General features: G+C 41.8%; 3 protein-coding genes across 5 annotated transcripts; 2 read left to right on the top strand and 1 right to left on the bottom strand.

Moving 5' to 3' along the window:
* Positions 1-350: 350 nt before the first annotated feature.
* Positions 351-4,644, top strand: chrm1a (cholinergic receptor, muscarinic 1a). Its single transcript, XM_077021330.1, has 3 exons — positions 351-495; positions 2,586-3,443; positions 3,613-4,644. Exons 2-3 carry the CDS (start codon positions 2,718-2,720, stop codon positions 4,318-4,320), a joined length of 1,434 nt encoding a protein of 477 aa, XP_076877445.1. The 5' UTR covers positions 351-495; positions 2,586-2,717; the 3' UTR covers positions 4,321-4,644.
* On the bottom strand, positions 4,643-10,323 carry dpf2l (D4, zinc and double PHD fingers family 2, like). 2 transcript variants are annotated; one of them, XM_077021331.1, is made up of 12 exons: positions 10,181-10,323; positions 9,891-9,995; positions 9,162-9,322; positions 8,941-9,048; positions 8,632-8,828; positions 8,341-8,433; positions 8,175-8,256; positions 7,967-8,098; positions 7,672-7,803; positions 6,926-7,038; positions 6,718-6,799; positions 4,643-5,603 (listed from the first exon to the last, which is right to left on the bottom strand). In XM_077021331.1, the coding sequence occupies exons 2-12, from the start codon at positions 9,920-9,922 to the stop codon at positions 5,521-5,523; spliced, it is 1,215 nt and encodes a 404-aa protein (XP_076877446.1). In that variant the 5' UTR covers positions 9,923-9,995; positions 10,181-10,323; the 3' UTR covers positions 4,643-5,520. The 2 variants fall into 2 exon arrangements, with proteins under 2 accessions (XP_076877446.1, XP_076877447.1); XM_077021332.1 differs by having other exon boundaries at positions 8,632-8,825.
* A 150-nt stretch (positions 10,324-10,473) lies between these two features.
* hnrnpa0a (heterogeneous nuclear ribonucleoprotein A0a) lies at positions 10,474-15,196 on the top strand. Of its 2 annotated transcripts, XM_077021335.1 has the most exons (4): positions 10,474-11,388; positions 13,635-13,752; positions 14,744-14,804; positions 14,915-15,196. In XM_077021335.1, exons 1-2 carry the CDS (start codon positions 10,575-10,577, stop codon positions 13,688-13,690), a joined length of 870 nt encoding a protein of 289 aa, XP_076877450.1. In that variant the 5' UTR covers positions 10,474-10,574; the 3' UTR covers positions 13,691-13,752; positions 14,744-14,804; positions 14,915-15,196. The 2 variants fall into 2 exon arrangements, with proteins under 2 accessions (XP_076877450.1, XP_076877448.1); XM_077021333.1 differs by having other exon boundaries at positions 10,476-13,752.
* The last annotated feature ends 402 nt before the right edge of the window (positions 15,197-15,598 follow it).

Here is a 15,598-nt window from a genome sequence, read left to right as displayed (position 1 = left end):
AATAAAGATTTGTTTTGTTTGTTTGTTTGTTTATTGATTGATAAAACGAGCAACTTACTCACTCAGTGCTTCAAAACAACCTTTTTCTGTGTCATAAATGTATTCTGCAGAGAATAAGCCCCGCTATTCACGAATACAACGATAAGGTTTGACTTCCACCGCAACACAAGACTGCTACATTTTTACATTTTTGAATGCAAAGGAATCGTATGGTATACTCGTCGCAGTTTACCAACCAAATACTTATGTGTGTCGTATATATTTTCTTTCATATGGCCATTCATCTCTGCCACACCACGCACATTTCCTAATCCTCCAGACTTCAGTGGGCTACAGCAGCGCGTTGAGTACACCAGTGTCATTTGAGTGAACACCAGTGTCATTTGAGTGTACACCAGTGTCATTTGAGTGTTAGGGTGGATACGTGCAGGGTGCTTTTTGGCCCGTGCGGTCGTCTGAACTCCACGTGTAATAAGCTACTACTACTACAGCTCAGTAAGTTTGGTCCACTTACTTTTCTTTACTGTCTGCTTGTATTTCTCTGTGAAAATCTGCAGTCTGTTAATAATCAGCAGCCTGGAAATGCAATAACCAAACTTGGTACTGCTCTCCCATGGCGCAAATTAGACGTGTGTAAAAGGTTCAAACATTCGCAATAGACTGCATAGCCTACAATAATATTTACTGAATGTTCTGTATGTAATATTTATGTAAATGCATCCTTTGTCATGTAATGTTTTAAACAGGCTATTTGTTACTAAAAATGTTGGCCATCTATCTGGGTTTCTATAACGAGGCACTTTTTCTTTGCGAGGAGTTGATGTATGCACACAGACGGTGCTGCAGTTGCAGCTGAATTATCTCTGAATTAGACCTTAAAAGATTCGTATTCAGTGAAGTAGATGCTAATTTAGGTTGGACTATTTAGAGAAAGTAATGTCGCAATTTTCCCGATGAATACAACGCTGGAAATTTAAGCTTCGTTGTTCTGTACTTAAGTTCGTGGACAAAATAATATCAAACACCTAGGCTACATAGTTATACATTACAATTATATTCTATCATCAAAATAATCACAAAATTTCGCAGTTGCTCCTACTTTTTGACACCTGTTAAAGAACTTTTGTAATAGTAATATCGCAAGAAAAAATTTTAAAATAACATTAAATGCAAGAAAATAATATTTAAAAGAAACTTAGAAAAGTTACTTTCGAAATCACAGCTCTTTAAAATAGCATAATTTTTAAAGAGCAATTTCAATAAGAAGATAATATAACATTCTACTTTAACATCAAATGGCGAAATATTCTAGAAATATTAAAAGCTGAATGTTTCCTCTACACTCGCTATGTGTCCGTGGTAATCAGGCCTTTAACGGACAATTTAATCTGGTTAAAAAACAAATGCATGAGTGAATTATAGCGAGTTTTAGCTATATCAGACCTGTATGTCCTTAACATTTAATAAAATGTACAAAATATTCTCAGTAATTCAGGAAATCACTCATTATCCCTGTTTCACATATCGATATATCGTATTTATGAAAATATTAGATACAGTTCCATCTACAATATTATGGGGGCTATTATATCATCTTAAATATCAGTGACATTGTTTCCTTACGTCTAATGACTTGCTGAAAACACTTTTTCTTGTCAACACTGTAGCTACATGAATACGACATAAATACGAACTGTATGTCGGATTCAAACCTTATTCTTTGCTACTTGACTGACAGATTGATAAGTGTAGCAAGACCATAGATGTTGTGGTTCACACGAACCCACACGCCTCCTCTCCGTCCGCCTTTATTTGAACTCTGCGTAGTTTGCCGTTGAGGGTGGAGCAGGTTTATGTTGAAGGGCCCTGTGTTTGTGAATGATGTCTACTAATCTAGAGGATCAGCTGCAGCCTTGTGGTCAAGGATCTGTATCCGTGGACCAAGGGACCAGTTCTGTTTGTCAAATAGGTCTTAAGACATCAAGACCATACACGCAGACAAAACTTTCCGATTATTTAGCTGGTTGAGGGTCAAAATAACTGTTGTTATGACAGAGGCAAAGCTAGCTGAGCACTGGGTGGGTGAAACAGGACATTGGCTTTGTTTAAATGAACTCTCATGAACACTGTGTGTTTGACACTGTGTTTGGTGGATTTTAAAGACGCGCCTATTTATTTGGAATCTCACAGCATACTGACCACAGGTGACTGATATACACTGAGCGACTGTGGACTTTAGAGTCAAATGCAACTGATTTAATGACTGTGGATTACACACAAAATCAACACAATTACTACAACACTGATTTTTCTAACACTGAACACTGTTGGCTTTCCTTTCTCGGACAGTAGGCCTACGTCATTTTAGTCATTAGAAACGTACAATCACAAAGTACACCACCAATGACTGATTAGATAAGAGTTTAAGGCAGCAGATGAAAAGCAAGCAGTACTTTCATCGTCCATTTCATCCTACTGCAGGGTATATATATACATATATATATATATATATATATATATATATATATATATATATACACTTTTCTCTGAATACCTAACCATATAAGAGCTATTTGTCCACACAGGTTCCAAGAGGAATACCATTTAAAATGCAACCAACAGACAACAAAACATAGCAGTGGTGGTTCTAAAAAAAATATGCAAAATATGTATTCAGAGTTCAGTGAATCAAGATATTCTTCCGGTTTCTCATCAGAATGAATGTCACGGAAGGCATATTTAATCTGTCCACTTCATTCAATGCCACAGAGGAGCACGCTGGTGATGGCATTGCCTGGAGGACAGCCATGATCACCCTAATCACCGTCCCCCTCTCAGCCATCACCGTCGTGGGCAACATTCTCGTCATCATCTCCTTCCGCGTAAACCCGCTGCTCCGGACCGTCAGTAACTATTTCTTGTTAAGCCTGGCAGTGGCTGACCTCATCCTTGGCACCATCTCAATGAACCTGTACACAACCTACATTCTGATTGGCCGCTGGACATTAGGGAATCTGGCCTGTGATGTCTGGTTGGCTGTGGATTATGTGGCAAGCAACGCTTCTGTCATGAACCTGCTGGTCATCAGCTTCGACCGCTACTTGTCTGTCACACGTCCTCTGACCTATCGGGTCAGGCGGACAACCAAACGAGCGGCTCTGTTGATTGGCCTGGCCTGGGGCGTATCGTTTGTCCTTTGGGCGCCAGCGATTATGTTCTGGCAGTACATAGTGGGCAAGAGGACAGTCGCAGAGGACCAGTGTTCAGTCCAGTTCTTGTCTCAGCCTGTGATCACGTTTGGGACAGCCATCGCTGCCTTCTACCTGCCGGTCTGTGTGATGGTGATCCTGTACTGGCAGGTGTACCGAGAGACAGAGAAACGGTCCAAGCATCTGGCTGGGTTAATGGGTTCCGAAGGAAATAACACAAACAAATCTGGCCAGGTGAGTTCAGAAATATTTGGTTCATTTTTTTAATATATTATCACTCTGTGTTCATGATAGGATGGATGTGAAAAGAAAACTGTTGTCTGACTGCAAAGATCAAGTGAACAAAACAATCTAATTTGAGCTCACAAGATTCATTTTGTTTGCTTGGACTCTTTTCTTGCAGAGATCCGGTCATCAGAACTCCCAGTGCAGAAGCAGCAATGCAAGCCAGAACCAGGACAGAACCACACAGCCAGAATCCGAGCATAACCCCACAACTCTGTGTTCCTCCATCACTCACTGCACAGCGACATGGTGGAAGAAGAGGAAGAAGCCATGCACCAAACCCCCTTCGTATGCTGCAGATGAGCCTGGCACGGGCTACAGCTCCCCCAGTGGGGAGGAGAAGCAGAACACTGCAACCATTCACCTTGTCAGCATGCCTGAAAGTCACCTGGACTCTGTGAACGATTCTGACTTTGATTCGGACACCAGTGACGTGGACTGTCAGTCAGGCAGCCTGCAGTCACTCAGCCAGACAACGGCACCTACGAGAGCGTCTGTTTTGCAAAGAGCAGCGCGGCAAAGCCGAAAGCCCCGTGGCTGGTCTCTGATCAGGGAGAAGAAAGCTGCACGGACCCTGTGTGCCATCCTCCTGGCCTTCATAGTGACATGGACGCCCTATAACATCATGGTGCTGGTGTCCACGTTCTGTGAGGACTGTGTCCCTGACGGGCTTTGGCAGCTGGGATACTGGCTCTGCTATGTGAACAGCACAGTAAACCCTGTCTGCTATGCACTGTGCAACAAGCACTTCCGGGTCACCTTCAAGGCTTTGCTCCTCTGCAGGTGGAAGGAACAAAGGAGGGGGAACACGCGTCAAGGCCGCTAACGACCTCCACTGGGAACTAGTTCTTAATCGAAACTACATTAATACAACTGTAAAGCCGTTTCTTGCCCTTAATACCCACAAGTGTCTTGAATGGATGCGATCTCGCTTCAAGACAAGCTTCTCTGAATGGAACCCAAGGTTGGATGATTTGCAAAAAAAGAAAAAACCCAAATAGCATTGAAGCATTACATTGCGGTGCATTTTGTGGACATAATTGTGAGGTTCCTTGTACAGCATATTGTTTAAATGGTTTCCTGTGGTTTCCTGCACCTGTTTACTGTGTTTTGAGTTGATTTAGAAAACATAAAAGTATGTATTCCTGTGTTACATGAATGTTTATTGAGATTAGGGAAATACATAAAAAGACACAATAGCCTAACAATGCTAGTTTCATTACCAAATACTAAGACACAAAACTCCCACTGTAATATTAAAAAAAACAACCAAATACAAAAAAAGTTACAGTACACAGTGATTAAATATGGTTAGTTGAACGCAGGTCAAGCTGTATCATTTACAAAATTCTACTAAAAAGATAAGCATTCAGAAATGTCCCTGTGAGGGTACGTGTGTAGGAGTACACATCATATGCTCATATAACCATATTTTTAATAAACAATAAACTGCTGCCTACTGCCTCATTATACACAGCTAGAGCAAAAAAATATTTAAAAGTTTACATAACAGAAAAAAGAAAAAAACAAACAAACAAACAAACAATAAACAGACAACTGTTTTGTGAATTTGGACCTTGGCACCATGAGTTCCTGCAAGGAAAAGTTATAAGAAAGAGGTATACTTCAGATACATACAGATATTAAAATCCATCATATCATTGTCAGATTTCTATGACATGCATTGCGTAATAAAAAAAAAAAAAAAGGTAATTGATAAAAAAAAATTTAACCAAATAATCATAATTAGTAATAATCAAGGAAATGGTTCCTTTCCTTAGTGTGCTCAATTTACTCAAACACTCAAGAGAAATGCTTAACAGTCAGAACAGAACACTGAGAGAAAGGTGAGGTGATGCTTTTCTTTCCTAAAGGATTTCTTCTCCCTGCTCCAGTCTTGTCCCAACCACACTAGTGGCCGACGGCGGGGTCAGGACAGGGATCCGTTGCCTATTTAGTGTAAAAAGGACCGTGTGAGTGTCCAAGAGGTGGATGAAGATTCTCATGAGCAGTTCTCTTGTCATGGTTACTCCATGGTAGTATTCTGGCTTTGGTAGATAGAAGCCTTGTCCTTCAGAAGATCCAAACACAAGCGACAGCTCCAACTCCCTGTACACATACACACAACATACACTGTAAATGTTGATGAGAAGCATGTAAGCTCAGAGAGATTCAACTGAACTCAACTTTATTTATAGAGCACTTTAACAACAGCACCAGATGAAAACAAAAGTGCTGTACAACACTAGCTGCACCAATAAAGGTAAATCATAATCATAAGGTAAAAGCCGAACAAAATTAATAAGACACCTAAAATCTAAAAGCATATATTAAAAGTCTCATGCCGAGTAAAAAGCAAAAGGGTAAAAATAGATTTTAAGACTGGTGGGCAGTGAAGAGGTTTGTCTAAAATATAGAGGTAGATCATTCCACAATTTGCGAGCAGGAATTGAAAAGGCTCCATCCCCTCTGAGGTCACACTTTGACCTTGGAACCTCCAGGAGCAGCTGATCAGCTGACCTGAGGCACAGAGCGGGAGAGTGGGGGCGGGGCAGCTCAGACAGGTAGCTCAAGTCCATGTAAAGATGTTCAAATAAATAAATAAATATTTATACAGTTATGGATGAACTGAGGTTATACCAACACACTGCATCCTGGAAAAGATTATTTATGAAAAGCACCCAATTGTGTGTGTGTGTGTGTGTTGACACACCTCTCACACACGCATTGTCTTTCGGGTAAAATATCTCGGGATGGGCCTAAAATGCACTCTAACGTTTACCGGTGAACTTAATGTGACCTTCTCTAAACTTTTGAATGCACAGGTCTGACTGTTCAATGTTTCAGTACTTTTTGCACAACTTGCTGTTCTCTAAAAAGGAGCTTTAATGGCTAAATTTACAACAGGTGATTGAACCATGAATCAGCCAATAGATGTCCTGGTTCAATTAGAATATAGAATCAGCAATCAGTATTGCTGTTCATATTTTGCCATCATGAGACCAAGACAACACCTAACAATTGATCAATTGATCAAGAGGCTTCAAACAGGATGTTCTCAAACAGAAGTGGCCACCGAGCTTCGAGAGTCACAGAGTGTCATCAGCAGGTTGCAACAGAAGATACAGAGAGACTAAAAGGGTCAAAGAAAGACATAGTGGACGTCCACAAACATCAATCATGACTACTGAAACGTCTGCAGTCATGATAGTGGACAATTTACCTTCAGGAGGATCCGACATGGGGGGAGTGAGGCAGTACATATGGTATCCTCGGTCACAGTCATCACAAAACAGGAGCTGGTCCTGGGGGAGCACAAGTCACATCACACATGAACGTGTGCTGATAGAGCTGCAATGCTACGTAAAGGGTTTGCGTGAATGTGGTGAGGGGTGCAGGGCATTTGAATGTGTGAGCAGGAGGGAACGCACGTCATTCTCAGATGTGCCGCAAACATTGCAGCACTTGCATTCAATGCACTGCCAACGGTACGTTTTTACAGCGGCCATCATCACTGCTGTGAACTGAAGGCAAGATGGATGCCCTAAGGGAGTAGGGAAGAAGAAACAACACCCCTTAGTCATTAAAAAACAGACATTAATGACATCTCTCATGCTTATAGAAAAGACAGAAGACTGGGGTCCACACTTCCCCCGTCACAATGAAGTGTGAACAGCAAGGAAGTGCTCAGAGAGTGACACCACCAGGGCCCGTTTGAATACTACTGGCAGTTCTCTGAAAAGTTTGCTTAGGGTTTCAACAAGAGCAGTTCAATACTTTTAGCTTTTGTCAAGGTTGCACTGAAGTAGTTGTCAATCAAGCAAGGTTCAAAGTGACAGTTTTTTATTAATTTACAATTATTTAAATGGTAAAATAGCAAACGATATAATGTTTGTTAACTATGTTTTAGAGCAGATGATAGATAGATATAGATATAGATTTTACTATAACTAATGATAAGTTAGAAGCTGTAAACATTTTAATTCCATAACAAATGTAAAAATCTATGTAACCATGCTCAGTATCCTAGGCTTGTACACATCATGAACCTTCACTATTCAGTAAATACTTAAGATTATACTGTCAGGTATCTCCCCAACAAAGTAAATGAAGCTTTTTACTGAAATTAAAAGAAAGCCATAAAACGTAAATTTGCTGAAACAAAAACTTTACCTACCTGAGCGTCCACAGTCTGAGCAGGACACCAGCTCCTCAGACTGGCCAGTCTTCTGGTTCATATTCGAGTCACCCAGGCAGAAGTCACAGTAATCATTTGGTGGTGCCAAGCCATTTGGGCCTTTTTTAGGGGCTAAGGATAAAACCACAGACATTCTCTAGCATCATGGACTCATCTGGAAACACGGATTATATTACAATATATATAGTGATTTACCTTGTATTCAGTTTTATTTAGGCATCTAACAGCTAGACACTGAGCGGGTCAGAAAGTGTGTATGACTATAAACACTTACTCTTGGTCTCCTCGTGTGGTGCAGGAGTGTGGATCTCAGCCTCTTCCTTGTCCTCTCCTTCTTCGTCAGCCAGGTGAGAGTGGGTGTAGTGGTAACTCAGGCCTGGCCTATTCTTATAGCGCTTTCCACAGACTAGGCAGAAAACACTGTGTTAAATTCATTTCCCCAACATGAAGAAACACAGTTGTAGAAGGAGAGTGAGTCTTACTGTCACAGGCGTATGGTTTATCACGGTCTTCCAATGCTGCTGCCGCTTCCAATTTCTTTTTGCCATTTCCCACTCCACGACCCTAACGCACAGAGAAATGCCCTCTGACAAACGTGCCCCGCCAACAAAGTGTAACTACACCACAGCATATTACAACATAAACTACCTTAGACTTTCCTTTCCCTCGTCGTTTCGGGGTCTCTTCCTCAAAGTCTTCATCATCCAAGTCATCCAGATAATCTTCTGGCTCCAGGATTCTCTAAGGAATGGAAAAAATTAAATATAGGTGGGTGTTTTTATTTTATTTTATTTACACACTGCTCTTCAACTGCCATAAAAACAGTGTTAATCATGATAAAGGTGCTGGAATTGATTTAGATGTCCTTGCTACCTTTACAAAAAAAAAAAAAAGAACAACAACAACAACATTAATTACATCAGCTTTAAAACTACTTACCTTTCTGATCCGTGTGGAGCCTGTGTGGCTACTCGCCCCAGTGGTCCCTGAGATGTCTGCGAGACTGGTGTCTTCCTCTGGGCCCCTGAGATCTGGAGGGGCTCTCTTATCTATCGGTTCTCCTTTTAGCAGGGCTTCTAGACTGCTCCCATCCAATGTCCCCAACACATCTTTCTTGAGCCCTAATTCCAGCTCTGCTGCATACATAAAATATACACAATATAAATAGGTGATATACGTCTACAAAAAATAAAAACAGCTAAGCATTCTGAATTTAATTAAATTACGAAAAGATAAACATAGGAGTACCGGCTTTGAGTGGTGGGAAAACCAGAGCAGGATCTTCTGGTGGGTGAGCCCTTCTCTTTTTTCTCCAACGGCGTGCAGGATATGTATACAGCTGCCCTGGAGCAGTACCTGATCATGGTCAAAAAAGAAATTAATACACCTCAAAGAACAGTAATTATGTTTCGCCGTCCTAGGTTGCTAATGTAGGACAATACAGTAAGGTATAAAAGAAAGCATCACACCTGCACTCCTGTGTCTTTTCTCCATCCAAATGTAGCAGTTGCTTTGAGCCACTCCAGTCTGGGAATCCAGAAAAGGCATCAGGATGCTTCTCTCTGCACACAGCCGAGCATTATAGCTGTGGCACTGTTCCATGGCATCTCTATAGTACTGCTCCCCCAGCCTAAAGAAACCATACAAACAGTTAAAAGCAAGAAGAAGAGTGCTCATGTTAACGTCTTGCTAATTTAATTCGTTTGGTTAATTTAACTTCATATTAGCACTAAACAAATAGGCACGGTACAACATCACACTGTTTACAGCAGCCAGACAACAACTATCCTGCCCTGATAGATAGCTAGCTAGCTAACTAGATAGCTGCCTATTATCCCACATTCAACATGAAAGCGTTCATTACGATGAGCTGAATATGCACAAAATACGAACTGCTTGTAAAACGTGTTTATGTTGATCGCCATCAGGTTGTTTACGTAGCTAGCTAGCTGCCCTAGCGAGGACACAGAGCGGTCAGTAATCAGCAAATATCAGCTTTTTTGTTTTCTTGGAAAACAATGAATGAACAAGATGCAGCTAGTTTGCTAGCAAGTCAGCTGGCAAGTCACTGTTTTAACACCCTTTCATTCACAGTTAGCATCATTTTTTAAATTACGCATAATCTGACAGACTGTTAGATGACAGATACAAGGGAATATTCACTTAGCTGCTAAACAGAAAAGCGTAAATCAACTCACACTTTAACAACATTCTCAACGGCCGCCGCCATTTTTTTTGCTGTAACGGGCTGTTATGTGGATTCTGCGCTTGCGTGCTACAAACTAGCCAGCCATGCTAGTTACCTAAATGACAGAAGATACCACTTTGTTATTCAGGCCAAAATATTACTTTTATTTTTAATTAACGTAAATAATAAATTCTTAGTTGGAGAGCAAACCAATATATACATAACCCCTAAGTTTGAAATTTTCCCAAAATTTACAACACAATCACTTATGGAAAACAAATTAGCTTGCTAGTATTATACCTGGATTTAATCTCATACAACTAAACGGCTATATATGGCTGTAATTAGGTACCACTCTCATTCTTGGAAGCTAAAGCTAGTTCATTTTGCTACCTAGCTTGAGGGATTAGCATGAGTGTGAATGTTCACTACTATGAATGGGTGTTCACTACTAAGCCAGTTATGGGTTACACATTAGCAAAGATTCAAATGTCCGAGGGAAGCCGTTACAGAGTTGCGCGAGGCTCAAAGACAACCGTCGAGTGAGGGCGGGGCTAACGTGACGTCATCGCCACTCACCCCGCCTGACGACCGGCCGCCGCCATTTATTACAAGCCGCCATTTTAGATACTGTTCACAGGGCGCTCGAAATCCACCAAACAAAAAATTTAGCTAAAACTAACCGAAAAAAAAAATGGAAAACCAGCTTTGCAAGCTTTTTGTTGGCGGGCTTAACGTCCAGACGACCGACGAGGGGCTACGCAAGCATTTCGAGCAGTACGGGCACCTTACCGACTGCGTCGTGGTGCAGAACCAGCAGCTGAAGCGCTCTCGCTGCTTCGGCTTCGTGACCTACTCGACGCCCGAGGAGGCGGACGCGGCCATGGCGAGCAGGCCGCACGTCCTGGACGGCAACAACGTCGAGCTCAAGCGGGCGGTGGCGCGGGAGGACGCGGGCAAACCCGAGGCCCTCGCCAAAGTGAAGAAGATATTCGTCGGCGGCCTCAAAGACGACATCGAGGACAACCACCTCGTCGAGTGCTTCTCGCAGTTCGGCGCCGTGGAGAAGGCCGAGGTGATCACGGACAAAGAGACCGGCAAGAAGCGCGGCTTCGGCTTCGTGTACTTCGAGGACAACGACTCCGCGGACAAGGCGGTGGTGCTCAAGTTCCACACCATTAACGGACACAAAGTCGAGGTGAAGAAGGCCCTCACTAAACAAGAGATGCAGACCGCCGGTGGTCGCGGTGGCCGGGGAGGAAGAGGAGGACGCGGCATGGGGAGGCCCCAGAACGGCTACGGCGGCGGGAGAGGCGGCGGTTACGGAAACTACGGCGGCGGCTACGGAGGCAACGACGGCGGTTACGGCGGAGGCTACGGCGGTGGCTACGGTGGCGGGTATGGGGGAGGCTACGGGGACCAAATGGGAGGCTACGGCGGCGGTAACGGCTACAATGACTTTGGGAGCGGCTATGGCCAGCAGTCCTCTGGCTATGGGCCAATGAAAGGTAATTACTCGGGCAGAAGCAACGCTCCTTACTCCCGAGGCGGTGGTGGTTACGGCAGGGGTGGTTACGGAGGCTCGTATTAAGGGTGTTGATTTTTTAGGTCCGAAATTAAGAGCTGCTCCTTCCCCAGGACTCGAATGAACTTCGATTCATTCATCATTCATACAGGAGTCTTCAACTAATCCAGCCTAGCAGACTATAGGTAGGGAGAGCCCACACGACTCGTAACTACAGTTAAACCCAGCGATCAAGTTCTTACAGCAGCTATATAACGAATCAATTCGTATTTTCAGTCAAGATACTAGTGGGAATTTCGGCAAGTCATAGGACGACTACTCTGGATCTTTCTTTACCTGACTTCCCCAAGTGTGGCAAGGGCAGGTTACCTGTCGAAAAAAACTGTTTTTACCAAGCTTGTGTGTCTGTTTGAATTAAGTTTAGTACACTTGCTTGTTAGTGTAGGCATGTGTGTTCTCTTTAGCATATGTATTGTATCCTGTCTTTTTTTTCCTCTCTCTTTTTTATTTAAGGTTATGAAGTGTTAAATCTGGGACATTGTTTTGAACAGAGGTAGCTAGCCCCCCCCCCCCCCCCCGTCAATTCCCGTGAATTTAATTTTAGTGCTTAGTTCAGCTGTACCCAGGCCCCTTGGTTACTAGAGTTGAACGGGATCCATGTGTCTCCTCGCCCTAAAATGGATAAAGTTGAACTCGGTCTCAGAAACGGCGCAGCATGTAGACGGATCGGATGCGTTTCGTTTTGCGGTTCATCAGCTACTTTGTAATCCGTTGTAGTGACTGACGTGTAACTTCCAATTAATATAATGTTAAATAGTTGACTCGATATTATGAACATATTGTTAAAGATGTTATAGTAAACTTGTTTTCATCGAAAAGCCTGATTATAGGACTGATCTAGGCTTTTCCAGTTTTTTTCATACTTCAGTTTAAATAATCCAGAAGAGGACGTAAATTCCTTTAAATGCATTGTCTCATTGTATTACTGATAAGGTATTGACCTATTAAATATTGTTTTTCAGTTACAAGTAAACTGTATGTATTTCTATTAATAAAAGTTCTTACCCTATTAGACATTATGTTTTTCACAAGGTGAACCTTTTTGGACGGCTTGTAGTAGAATAAACCAATTAGGTTAGCTGCCTGAGTAACCCCAAAGTCATTGAATTTACATGCTGCCCAACTGGCCGGTCTCAATTTTCCTTTGTACTCTGATCATCTCTAGATTAAGGGGGGATTTAATATTTCCCCAACCATTAAATAAGGATGTTGTCTTTACTGTAAAAATATGTCTAGAGCTTTGTTCCAGTACTTTTAGTGATCAGATAAGATGGATCTATACCTTAGCTGTGTCCACTACTACGTCATTGGATTCTCCAGGGGTACGCCAGTGCTGTAGAAACCCAGCTGAAAGTCCATAGGATATGCGCACCAGGTTTCAGGTTTGTAGAAATACTTTATACACAAGATATTGCATTAAGTGTGTCTTAAACACTATATGGATCCACCTGGAGCCACTGAACTTCATACTATCAGGTATTTGCTAGATGAACGAGTAAAGCGTGCATGCAACATGACTTCCAACATTTAATTTAATACTTATACGTTAATATCAGGTGATCATGTGAATGACAAGTGGTATTTAGAATATTGTTTGGTTCAATGTGTGTGAAGCTGTGGTGATACTCGTCTCTAGTTATGTCTTAATCCAATATTTTAGGTAATTTTCAGTTTAAGGTCATACCGGAGTGTGGGGCTTAGAGTTCCTGTTTACTTGATGCATTAGCTCCAGATATAATTGACACCAAATACAAGGAGATCAGCATTTTTAAGCAAGGTTTGTGGTTTCAGTTATTTATCTTACATCTTATCAATACCCCCCTCCCTCATCATCTCGGTGTTTTTGCTTGTGTTTTGTCCCAATACATTTAAATGCACATTGAAAGGACTTGGATATTGATGTTCTGTGCATTAAACTGTAAGCCTCTGTCATAGTTTTAAGTAGCTAGATTTTATCGGCCTGGCCTGGTGAAGTGTGAATGTGCAATTGTCAAACAAGAAAGTACAGCTTGTGTTCTTCCCTTCCATAACTTGGACAGTTACATTTGCCTTGAAGCAGTGATGGTGAGAGTGTTGATCAGTGACTGGGTTTGGCAGTAGGTCTTTTACTTAGGAAATTGCTGATGAGTTCATCACTTAATAATGACCTCTTTCTCCCTTTACCTGCAGAAATGGCAAAACTGATGGATTTAGGTAGTTTCTCAGTTTTGAGTCCAGCTGGTTGAAAAAACTGCAGGAACTGAAGCTGGGTTGACTGACCTGAAGGATGGCTTAGTCAGCGAATGAGGTGAGCATATGATGTACAGGTGCATCTCAATAAATTAGGATATCGGTTTCAGTAATTCGGTACAAAAAGTGAGACGTATATATTCATGACCGAGTGATCTATTTCAAGTGTTTATTTCTATTTATATTGATGATTATGGGTTACAGCCAATGAATACCCAAAATTGTTATCTCAGAAAATGTCATTACAAGACCAACGGGGGGGATTTTTAATTCAGCAATGTCCTACTGATGGTGTAAAATTCACACTAGACACCAAGCAGCTTGGCTTGTATGCCTCTCCACTCTTCCTTCAGACTCAGAGACCTTGATTTCCAAATGAAACACAAAATTAACTTTCATCTGGAAACACTTGTATCAAGACCAAAGTCAGCGCAGCCATCTAGCAGGGCATTTTACAGCACTTCATTCTTCCCTATGTCAACCAGCTTCTTGGAGATGGACATTTCATTTTCTTGGCCCCTGTCCACACTACCAAAAGTACCAACACCTGGTTTAATAACCATAGTAACACTGTGCTTGATTGGCCAGCAAACTTGCCTGGCCTAAATCCCATAGAGAATCTATGGGGTATTGTCAAGATGAGCAACCAGACCCAATGATGCAGACGAGCTGAAGGCTGCTATCAAAGCAACCTGGGCTTCCATAAGACCTCAGCAGTGCCACAGGCTGATCGCCTCCATGCTACGCTGCACTGATGCAGTAATTCGTGCAAAAGTAGCCCTGACTGAGTGCATTTACTGTATATCCTGATATTCTAATTTTAGATGCACCTGTATATTAATGTCCAATTTATGTCACTGCGGTGGGGAGACGGACCCCTTTAAAACAAAATGATGGGAATTCTTAAATTGGCAGGTAGTAAGTTATGTCAAACAAGCTCTCCATTAGTCTAATCTTAACAGTTGATTGGGGTTATAACGTTAGACTCAGTTTGATGGGCCTTAAAAGTTACTTGGTGCGTTAACACCCGTCCTCTTTTTGAAATTTAGCATTGGCAGCCTTTGGAAGGCAGTTGCTCATCTCCTCACAGAATACTGTCATTCAGCAAGGGTAAGTTATTTAAAACACATATTTGTGTGTGCGTGGATATACGTATATGCAATGGTAATGCAAGTGTCATGTCGACCCCCCCCCCCCCCCCCCCCCCTTTTCTGTGGCAGACTGCGTGGATTCTGATGTGCCGTTGGTCTCTGTAAGTAGCAGTCATGAAGATGAAGCATGCTGCAAGCTGTGGATCGGGCCGAGCCAGATCCCCTCCTCTGAGTTCTAAAGTGAAATTGGATTAAATGCCATAGTGAAGGGAAATTCTCAGGGTGTTCACACCACTGTCGGTGATAAATATACAAGTTGCTTTGGATAAGGGTATGTTCTAAATGTTGTAAATGTGAATTTTAAAGTTGTGCTTTATTCAATTTTGGTTAATAAATATATGAATACATCTATTTGAATCTGGTTTTTTTCCCCTATGATAAATTTGATTTTTAATTATATAGGCACAAAGACAGTCACTTGAAAATATAAGTATTTGCCATGTTTGATACCATGCATCAGCTGTAGGAACATTACTATGAAACTATGTAGGAACTATGAAATGGCCTAATTTGATATTTGTCTTGCATATTGGTTCATACCATTGAAAAATATATTTTACATATGTGACCAATTTCTAGAACGAAGTTTTAAGTCACCAATACCTTGCAAAAAGGAACTTGTAAAATTTTATCTGCACCAACATTCAGAGTGTGTGTGTGTGTGTGTGTGTGTGTATATACAAGAGGGTTTCTATCACATCCTACGCTCACAGTTTTAAAAATAATTTCCCGGGAGATGGTTGGTGTGTTACT

The sequence above is a fragment of the Brachyhypopomus gauderio genome, chromosome 11, assembly GCF_052324685.1.
Source record: "Brachyhypopomus gauderio isolate BG-103 chromosome 11, BGAUD_0.2, whole genome shotgun sequence".
Taxonomy (NCBI): Eukaryota; Metazoa; Chordata; class Actinopteri; order Gymnotiformes; family Hypopomidae; genus Brachyhypopomus; species Brachyhypopomus gauderio.
Note: the sequence above shows the minus strand (reverse complement) of the source record. Positions and strands in the feature narration are given on the sequence as shown.

What these genes read in the sequence shown, in the direction of transcription:
- chrm1a (XM_077021330.1), top strand. Translation starts at nt 2,718, where the DNA reads ATGAATGTCACGGAAGGCATATTTAATCTGTCCACTTCATTCAATGCC. An exon ending in ACACAAACAAATCTGGCCAG is followed by an intron (nt 3,444 to 3,612) that starts GTGAGTTCAGAA and finishes CTTTTCTTGCAG; the next exon opens with AGATCCGGTCATCAGAACTC.
- dpf2l (XM_077021331.1), bottom strand. Translation starts at nt 9,922, where the DNA reads ATGGCGGCGGCCGTTGAGAATGTTGTTAAAGT. An exon ending in GAAAAGACACAGGAGTGCAG is followed by an intron (nt 9,049 to 9,161) that starts GTGTGATGCTTT and finishes GACCATGATCAG; the next exon opens with GTACTGCTCCAGGGCAGCTG. An exon ending in GAGGGAAAGGAAAGTCTAAG is followed by an intron (nt 8,257 to 8,340) that starts GTAGTTTATGTT and finishes TCTGTGCGTTAG; the next exon opens with GGTCGTGGAGTGGGAAATGG.
- hnrnpa0a (XM_077021333.1), top strand. Translation starts at nt 10,575, where the DNA reads ATGGAAAACCAGCTTTGCAAGCTTTTTGTTGGCGGGCTTAACGTCCAG.